We start from the raw sequence: 10,544 nt of genomic DNA, 5'->3' as shown, positions 1-10,544 counted from the left end.
TATTTGGATTTGGTACAGGTTGAGCAGGGATTTGAGTAGGCCTAGGAGGTTGTGGATTAGATGGAAGTTGTAATTGTGGTGGATTTATTGGTGGAGGAGCAGGCAATGCTTGTTGAGTGGGTTGGGGTTAATGTGGGTAAACAACTTGCTGCTGAGGATATTGCTGATATGGTTGAGGATATGGCAAATATGGTTGATGATATTGTTGATATGGCTGTGAATATGGTTGGTATGGTTGAGGATATGAGTGATATTGTTGAGAGTATTGCTGAGATGGTCTCCATTGTTGTTGTGAGTAATTTTGGTGCTGCCATGGCATGGGTACATTCCACGAATTCTGAGCATACATCTAATCATGTGCAGGAAATTGCAAATTCTGGTTTGGGAACATACCTTCAGGTGCTAGTTTTGGCTGCCATGGTCTCTTTGCGCCCATGAAATACACATTTTCCATATCTGTGTTAGCTGCCACATTACAATTCTGCAAAAACTTGACTTTATAGCAATGAAATATATCATGATTTTCAGTACAAAAGGCACAGACTTGAATTTTTTCTAATGGACAGTCTTTCAAGGCATGTTTCTTCTGGCACTTTGGACAAAAGACAGCCATTATTTGATCTTCCTCTTCTTGTCTCTTCTTGGCTTTTAGAGTGTCAATTTGAGTTCCTAAGGTACTTAATAGATCTGTTTTGAATTCTTCTAACAGGTTCCCTATTTCAGCCCTTGTGACACTTGCTGAAGCAGATTTTGTGGCTTTGGATGATATGGTTCTCTTTCCAGTTTTGGCTTTGCTCCTAGAATACTAACTCAGCAATTTCTTCAAAAGGTAAAGTGGAAATATCACCTTTGCCCATCAAATTAAGATCATCTAAGTATTCCTCTCGAATGCCCTTCAAAAATATTGTTCGCATCAGATCAAGAGGCATGGTTCTGTGTTTTGATTTTTGTAAATTGTAAACAAACTACTCTAAGTAATCCTCTAAATTTTCATACTCTTGTTGGTTCATCCTAAAGATATCATCTTGGAATCTTTCGATCTACAATAAGGTTGGTATTTCTTTAAGAATATTCTTCTCATGCCATCCCAATCAGTTATCGCATGTTCACCAAGCCCCATGAACCATCTTAATGCTGATGCTTTTAATGTTGCTGGGAAGATTCTAGGCCTATGGGCATCATCTCTGTAACCATATGTTCGACATACAATGTCAAACTCAAACAAGAATGAATTTGGGTCTTCTGAAGCCATGCCATAAAAGTTTGGTAGCACAGATGGAGGTACGTTTTTCATTTTTATTTCGTCATCCTCTTCTGGTTCTTGGATAGGAAATTTAAAGCTTGACTCTTCCTCTTGACCTTGATTTGGTGGTCCTCTTTCTGATCCATGTCCTTCTTTAGCCATTTTGATAGGTTCCTCTATTGATTTAATTTCTTGTTCAGTGTCACTTGTTTCAAAGAGAAGTTCAAGGAAATATTGTTGAGTTACTGTGCTACTTTCTCCTTTTATAGAGGATTCAGGGAAATGTTTCTTCTGTGATTTGTGTGCTAATAGAATTTGCCTCTCGATGAGTGTGAGTCTTTGCCCTGATTTCTGTTTATCCTCTAATTTTTGTATGGTGACTTCCTCAGCTGATGTTGTGTGTTCAACTTTTCCTAAAGGGTCTGCTCCTGATGGTAGGTTAGTTTTTGGATGGGGGGTTTTTATGAATCTACATTTATTATCTCTAGATCTAGGCATAAGTAAACATGACTTCTAAAATGATGAACTAAAATTAAATCTATTTTTTTTCTTGTTTTTGTTTATTTTTTTTTTTTATATTTTGATTTTTTTCGAAATCCTCTAACTACGCCTCCCCGGCAATGGCGCCAAAATGTAGTGGCCAATCTAGGGTGCTAGATTAGACTAGATTTATTATCAACCAGGGTAAGTAAACTTCGAGGCATGTGTCTAAAGTCTATAGACATAAAGGATTCCTAACTAAATGTTTATTGTGATAGGCCACAATACTCCTTTACAAAAGGTTAAGATATGTTTCCTCTCACCTTAACACTCAGATCACCTAACTTATCTAACTGTCCTAAGGATACAGCGTATTTCTAGACTGAGATTTTAATCCTCTTACAAGGATGCTATGCATAAAAGCTCTGTCTAGTTAACACTTAAGCAAATTTCATGAAAAATCAAAAGCACACTAAAGTTTAAATGCATGAAAACATAGTCTATGGAGATGCTTTAAAATATAACGATGGATCAAATCTCTTACAAGATATGGTTCAATGATCTAACGATAAAATCTTCAAGCTATCACCATAAATACCATTTGTAAGAATTTCCAATCAAATCGACAAAGTCATAAACATGGAAATAACACTAAACACTATGCATTCTATTCAAATTAAAAACTGCTAAGGAAATGAAATTAACAGTATACCAATCCACGTAGGGCCCGTCCACTTTTCAATGGTACACTGAAGTAAACTCAAGCAATGAGAGTATTAACGCATAAACACTGTTGGAGTAAAACCGTGACTATATTTAAGTGTTGAAGATTGCAATCACATACAAGAGTTCTGTTCTCAAGCGATACACAGAGGTAATAATCGTAACTATTCTTGAAAACAAAAATAATACACAGTCTTTATCTACTTGTCCCTATCTGAATCGAATGTACATTCATTAAGCAGATGTTTCTGCTTTTACAATGGAATGATTTTTGGTCATTTCTAATCTAAACCGATTTCCAAAAAAACAAAACGAAACCGGTTTGGGAAACCATGGCTTTTACTGCCTTTGTAACCAAAAGGCTGGGGTTTGACCAGCGTGGACCGCATAACCAGGAGCTTTTGATTTGCAGTAGAATCGATTTTTCACTATGCATGTACATTCCAGGTTTCATTCCTATCCATTGCTTTGGCTTGCCTGTCATGCCACGTGTCAGATGATAAACCATTTACAGGATGTTATGACTTCCTGTAATCTTTTTATTGAAAATTCCTAATTTCTAACATAAAAATTCATAAATTAACTTTAATGCAAAATAACAACTATAATGTTATTAATTAATCAATTTCGAGGGATATAAGGGGTCTATGGAGGAGAAAGGTAGACAAATGATGGTGTTTCTAGAAGAAAAATATGGTAATGGAATGGTACCAACATCTCCCCCAAGCTCAATGACTTAGCATGTCCTCATGCTAATCCTGATGTGCTGCCTCTATACTCTGTGCCTGCCTGTACCTCTTCTGCTTTTAACAATGCATCTATGTTCTTCTTAGCTTGGGCATCTTTCTGAATGTGGAGCTCATGTTTCAAACTCTTGTATTTCTCCTTGAGGGCTTTCTTTTGGGTATACCATTTGGTTGCCCACTTGCAAATGTCGGTTTGTTCAGCCTCGAGTTCTTTGATTTGCTCCTTCAGCTTCTCATTTTTCTGTTGAGTCTCCTTACTCTGAGTTCTCAACATTTCATTCTCCCTCTTAATGGCTTTCTCCAGCATGTTGGCCTCCATCAGTTCTTCTTTTAACTTTTCAATTTGCTTTTCCAACCTCCTTTGTTTCTTGATTGCAGGTAGTGACTCTTTTTCTTGCCTATTGTTGCTCTCAACCTCCATTTCGGCTTCTGGTCCAGGCTGTGAGTGAGCACTGCTCTCGATGTCCATCAGTGCATGTGCATTTGATTCTAGTTGATCTTCTTGTGGCTGGGTCTTTTGTGTTAGAAAATTATATATTAAGGAGCAATGGAACACATAAAATATTGCAGAAATATAAACACAGAAAACGCACAAAAGAAGAGAGACACAGATATACGTGGTTTACCCAGTTTGGGCTACGTCCACCCCGAACAGCCAGTCCTTCATTTCTATTATCCAGCAAAATGAAGAGACACAACCTACAACAAATCTGCTGTAATATCCTCTGTTTTCTCTCACAGTCTCACCTCTCTATTTCTTGCTCACAGAATACACATCTATCACACAGCCTCAAATAAAATACCCTCATACAAAGAGAGGGGTTGCCTTCTAGGGCAAAAAACCCTAAACTAAACATAAGTTCTACCGTCAGATCATCTGCCTAATGAACGGCCCAGATTGACTAGAAATTACTATACTTTTACAAGGCAATTTTACAGTTGTTTTTAGCTTTGGGGGCGCTGCCCCCGAAACCCCCCGCCAGGGGGGGGCTCCCAAAGGTCGCAGCCGCCCCCCCGGACCCCCCCTGCAGCGAATATTTTACGGGCGGCATTGCCGCCCCCATTTCGAACTGGGGTCCTATGTGGCGATACCTTTGAATATAGAAGATAATCAGGCTCCACACCCAACAATCTCCCACTTGGACACTGATTGTAGCAACTCCACCGTTTCTCCATTTGCTGGACAATGACTCCTCTTTGGACCTGGCTATTTCTCATCTTCATCGTCATCCTTGAAGACCAACTGAAACTGAGCATATTCTCAATTTCTCCCTAGTTACAACTTTTGTTAGCATATCTGCAGGATTCTGGCTAGTGTGTATCTTTTCCAACTTCAACTCTCCATCTTCCAACACTGATCGTATGAAATGGTACTTGAGCTGTATGTGTTTAGTCCTGGAATGAAATGCTGAGTTCTTTGCAAGATGAATGGCACTTTGGCTATCACTGTATAACGTGCCCATATCATGCTCCTTACCCAATTCACCCATAAACCTTTGTAACCAAATCATTTCTTTACTAGCCTCTGTAGCAGCAACATACTCTGCTTCTGTTGTTGAAAGTGCAACAACACTTTGGATTTTTGAAACCCAACTGGTAGCTATTCCTCCAACAGTAAATACATATCTTGTAGTGCTCCTCCTGTTATCTTTGTCACCTGCCATATCTGCATCAACGTATCCTTGTAGGGAGATGTTTGAACCACCAAAGCATAATGCTTGATTTGTGGTACCTTTCAAATATCTGAGAATCCATTTCACTGCCATCCAATGTTCCTTTCCTGGATTGTTTATGTACCTACTTACAACTCCCACTGCATGTGTAATATCAGGCCTTGTGCAGACCATTGCATACATTAAGCTTCCAACTGCTGATGCATATGGAACTTTAGACATATAATCCATGTCTTCTTGGGTCTTTGAGCACATTTCCTTGCTAAGTTTGAAATGGCTAGCAAAAGGTGTACTAACTGGTTTTGCATTGTGCATGTTAAATCTTTTCAACACATTTTGTATGTATTCATTCTGAGACAATGTTAATTTACGATTTTTCCTATCTCTAGTTATTCTCATACCAAGGATTTATTTTGCAGCTCCCAAATCCTTCATTGCAAATGAATTTGCCAATTTTCTTTTGAGCACATTTATTTCCTGCATGTTAGATCCTGCAACAAGCATGTCATCTACATACAATAACAATATAATATAGCTGCCATCATTTTGCTTTTTCAAATAAACACAATGATCAGAGTGACATCTGGTATAACCTTGTTCAGACATAAACTTGTCAGATTTTAGATACCATTGCCTTGGAACCTGTTTTAAGCCATACAAGCTCTTCTTCAACCTGCACACTAGTTTCTCCTTCCCTTTCACCTCATATCCTTGTGGCTGCTGCATATATATCTCTTCCTCCAAATCCCCATGGAGAAAGGTTGTATTTACGTCTAACTGCTCAAGATGCAAATCTTCAGCTGCTACAAGACTTAAAATGGTTCTGATTGAAGTCCTTTTAACAACAGGAGAAAATATTTCATCAAAATCAATACCTTTCTTCTGTGCAAACCCCTTTACCACAAGTCTAGCTTTATACCTCTATTTTCCTCCATCTTCTTCCTTCAGCCTGTAAACCCATTTATTCTTCAATGTAGTTTTTCCTACAGGCAACCTGACTAAATCCCAAGTCTGGTTATGCATTAAGGAGTCCATCTCTTCTTCCATGGCTACCTCCCACTTCTTCCTGCTTTCAACCTGCATTGCTTCTTCATAACATTCGGGTTCACCGGAATCAATCAACAATAAATAATATAATGAAGGAGAGTATCGTTCAGGGGGTCTACTTATCCTGGTGTTTTCGGGAAAAGTGTCTATTCAGAACGACCCTATCCCACTAAGGTGTGATAGTGACCTTAGAAACAAACAGAGAAAACTACTTTTGTATTCTTCTTTATAAACTATGTGTTAGCGCTTGAGATTTCACCCTAGGCTGAGGAAGGTAAACCTTCAAGGCTACATCAAACCATTTCACCTCGTAGCTAGCCCTACGAGGTATGAGAAGGCTCTCTTGGGTCAGATTCGATAGATCTTTCAATATGATTAGGCTGACCAATTAAGAATAAGGATTTTAGGCTAGTAAATTGATAGGGTGTTTGGATTTAATGATTTTTGGGGTTTTTTAATGGAATGATGGGGCTTTTCTGGGCTACATGGGCAAAATCACAGCTTCAAACAGGAAAATATAATGACTACACAGGTTATCAACTGAGGCAAGGTAGGCATGCAATTTAACACCAAATCTGGTTTCAAATGGGATGGCAAGACTGGTGAGGAGCTAAGGAGGGCAGACAATAACTCTGAATCCTCCTTAAACAGTAGAAAACATCGAATGCGAACAAACTTATAGGAGGAGCATATAATACTATGAATTCCTACCTAATCACTTCATTTGTTCAGCTTGAAAGGGTCATGAAATGAAATGGAACATAACTAATTACATATGAGACAAAGGGAAAAACTTATGCTAAATCAACATACCACATGAATCTCAGCAAACAGAGCTGTGAAATTCCATTAAATTCTCTGTCATAAAACTGTACAATAAAAAGCTCTCTGCTTCTCCAGCAGCTCCCAGCGCTCAGAAAAAACTCTCCCTCCTTCCCTCTCTCTTTTTATTACAAAATTATTATTTTATAAACTATTCTAAAACAAAACAATAGATCAACCCACAATCTGGGCGCTGTTTGAAACTGAAATTACAAAAAAAAAAATTCAAAAATAGAAAAGCCTTCTATTCTAAAACCATGTCCCTAAAAATCCTCTGATTGACTAATAAAAATATAAATGCTGGAGCGCAGATCTTTCTGAGGTCTTGAAATAGGAAATTGGTTCCTATTTTTCTGTTTATGATTGACATTCTGTGGCGTAAATGAGGGCCGGATCTAGTGCCTTGGCGTGGTTCCCTGTTTTACATTTGTCATTTAACCGCACCCCATCCATGTATTCCAAAACAAGAACTTTTTCTGCTGACCGGATGACTTCAGGAATAAGTACATCAACATAATTAGCAACGGAACTATCACTCTGCCTGCTTCGATAATTAAGGTTCCTGGCAACCTTTCGTGTATTTTCAGCTTCTGTGTTGAAGTCGAGTTCTTTGGGTGCTTCATTACACCATTCATCAATCACTGGACTAAAATCATATTGTGGTTCTGCCCAGGCTATCCATTCAACAATTGTCCTAGCATTCTTCAAATCCTGAAGAATGACATCCTTGATGCCCTTATGCTGAACCTTTACAACCACATCCCGTCCATCCTTCAAACGACTTCGATGAACTTGGGCTATCGAAGCTGTGGCAAGAGGTGTTTCATCAAAATCCGTAAATATTTCACTTTTGGGCTTTCCCAACTCTTTCTCTATGGTCTGGTAAACCTCTGATAATGGACGAGGTGAAAGAGAGTCCTGTAACTGCTTGAGCAGCTGTATATAAACATCGGGAAGAACATCTACACGGGTAGAGAGATACTGGCCTAATTTCACCCATAATCCTTCTAATTCAATCATGGCACTAAGAAGGCGATTAGCATTCCGTTCATGAGCTCTCTCCCATAGATCATCCCGTTTATCCACAGTAATCCATTCGTCCTTCTTCTGGATTGTCTTGTAATCCAAATATATTGTCAAGGCAACTGTAAATATTTTCAAACGCCTTCTGAAGTTGCTTCCCTGTCCCATTGACAAGAAGGGGATATGCACTTGCTTCCCTTTCCTTTGACTAGTTCCATCCAGTAGAATCCTCGTTTAAAGGACAAAATATATAACAATGGAGATGACTCCCACTCCAAAGACTATCTGTAACCTCCCCAAATAAAGGAATGATATAATATTAAATGCATTAACCTCATGGCAATTGTTCTCTTCTCACTTTACCGTGTAAATAACAAACAGCTCTCGTCCATCTAAACATGAATGTGGTTTCTCCTTTCAATGGGCTTCAGGCTATCTGGCAGAGCATCTTATCACAATAATGGAAATCAACCCCTGGATGGAACAACGCTTGAAGAATGCCGAGAAGAAAAACGAATATGGGATTATTAAGTTAAAGCAACCATGTAGAGATATTGCTGCTTTACTCTGATGCCACCGCCACCATCAAACTTATCTACAATATATAGATACTCTGTTTCTCCATTTTGTAGATGATCAATTACAGGGAAACCATTATGACTATTGCTCTGTAGCATTGCAACTACATCTCCAACCTTAACGACACGTGGAAAATATGCAACCTTTTGATTTACACAAGCTTCTTTGGCAATCATATTGCGCATATACTGTTTTGGCCTCGATTCGAGCAATGGGATCCCTCTCAGCCGAGCTTGCTCTTCATAAAATCCTCCATTAAAAACATCACCAACAGCCTTAGATATGAGAAGAACTAGCATAATCAGGGGCAAAAGCTGCAGATTGTTTGTGATTTCGACCATAATGACACAAAAAGACACGGTCATTCTCATGGATCCTCCAAGAAAAGACGCAGCTCCAGAGACACTTATTGTTGTCCTGACCTTTGAAAACATTGTGCTTAATGCAAATGCCATAGTAATCAGAGATAATGTGAAAGAATAAACAAGTAGAAAAGTCACTTTTGTATCTGATACAGCAAAGATTCCAGTGACTTTGGCCATCAAAACCAAGATCAGAGAGGTGAAAGCATCCATTGCCTTGACTGAACCTGCATGATAATCTGCTAAACAATGACCCCTTGCATTTCATCTTTCGCTGTTTCACCATCTGCTCTATTCATAAAAGCAACAAAACCACAGTTCCGTTGCCTCCTTCGCTCTTCTTCTGTTCTTGGCCACATTAATTGGGTTTTTATCCCTCATTTCGTTGCCAGGCAAATTTAATATCCTCTTTTGGAGATATTGGCTCCATCAATGACCCCGCCTCTTCATGTTTTCTGGATTCAGCTTCGCCATCAATAAACACTTCCCTTTTGAACCTACCATGACAGATCAATTACATAAATTTAAACAATACATTAATGATTTCTTCTTCAAAACAGGGTTTTGAAGAAGAATCAATCTCTGACAAGAGACGGAGTCTAACATCGGCTCCATTTGGGATGGCAGCTGCCGCTTCGTGGAGGTGCCAAGAACCGCAGAACTTTGGGAGAGCAGACCGTGCCTCCACCATTGGGCAATGGAGTCATCATCAACAAATCAACACAGCTGAAGACTTATTTTCACACTGAAACTGAACTCAAACAAACTAAAAGCCAACTGAAACAAGATGCTGCCCCTGTGGCTGCTTATTTATTTACAAAACCTACTCTAATCTGTTGTACAAAGAATAGATCAAGTAATGCTAAAATGCCAAATTAACCACTCGAGTAAACCTGGAAATGATGCCGCTTGAGAATGCTGCCACGAAGTCACAGATGCAATTGCTGGCAGCCCTTCATGCACATACTGAGCGCGGTCACGGAAAAGACGGCCTGATCTGTCCATCAGAGTGAAAAACATGTCCATATATGCCGCAATAGGATCACGGACACCGGCCTCTGTTGGCTGCCCCAACTCTGCAATACATACTTCCAGCTGCACATTATCAATGTATACATCTATAGGCAAGTCTGTTGTTTCTTGTTGCGAAGGAGGAAGGATTTCCAAGAACTTTTTAGGGTCTTGGAAATCATATGACTGAATTTGCTCATCGAGATACTGAATCTCATTTTCAACTCTTTCAACAACTAACTCATAAAATCTAGTTTTGTCTTCAAAAAGAAGCTTCGGAGATTTCCAACATTGAAGGAAAATACTGAAAAATTCTTCATTAATTTCAATACCTGCTAACATCTCTCTAACTCCATCTAGAACTTCACAAAGTGCAGGGTCTGCCACATACCCTACCATTGCATGAACATATCAACAGGCACTGGAATGTCTGGATCGAGTTGGAGTCGCCAGGTGAATGATTCAGCCTTTCAAGTGTCTGATCGTTGTCCACTATCAACAATCAGATCTGAACTTGATATATGTACTGGGGTAAAAATGCAAATGAAGTGTTCGTATTCACAAGCTCACGGAGATTGACTGAAGCAGCGTTTATCTACTAACGCTGATGTAAAACAGGAGCGTTTTCGAAGGCTTCTGGCGTAACTTCAGGCTCCGTCTAAGACTTATGAAACAAACACATCAATCAACAAACAATTTTGTTCTCCCCAGTATGGTCGCCAATATGTTAGCGCTTGAGATTTCACCCTAGGCTGAGGAAGGTAAACCTTCAAGGCTACATCAAACCATTTCACCTCGTAGCTAGCCCTATGAGGTATGAGAAGGCTCTCTCGGG

General features: G+C 39.2%; 1 protein-coding gene across 1 annotated transcript; it reads right to left on the bottom strand.

Annotated features, from left to right (window-relative positions):
* Positions 1 to 7,091: 7,091 nt before the first annotated feature.
* Positions 7,092 to 7,925, bottom strand: LOC149241788 (uncharacterized). Its single transcript, XM_089370656.1, has one exon. The coding sequence runs from the start codon at positions 7,923 to 7,925 to the stop codon at positions 7,092 to 7,094; it is 834 nt and encodes a 277-aa protein (XP_089226782.1).
* Positions 7,926 to 10,544: the final 2,619 nt, after the last annotated feature.

Source organism: Pinus tabuliformis, chromosome 8 (assembly GCF_031772625.1).
Source record: "Pinus tabuliformis cultivar Carrire ecotype Pingquan chromosome 8, CPIR1, whole genome shotgun sequence".
NCBI lineage: Eukaryota > Viridiplantae > Streptophyta > Pinopsida > Pinales > Pinaceae > Pinus > Pinus tabuliformis.
This window is presented reverse-complemented; position numbering and strand designations above follow the sequence as displayed.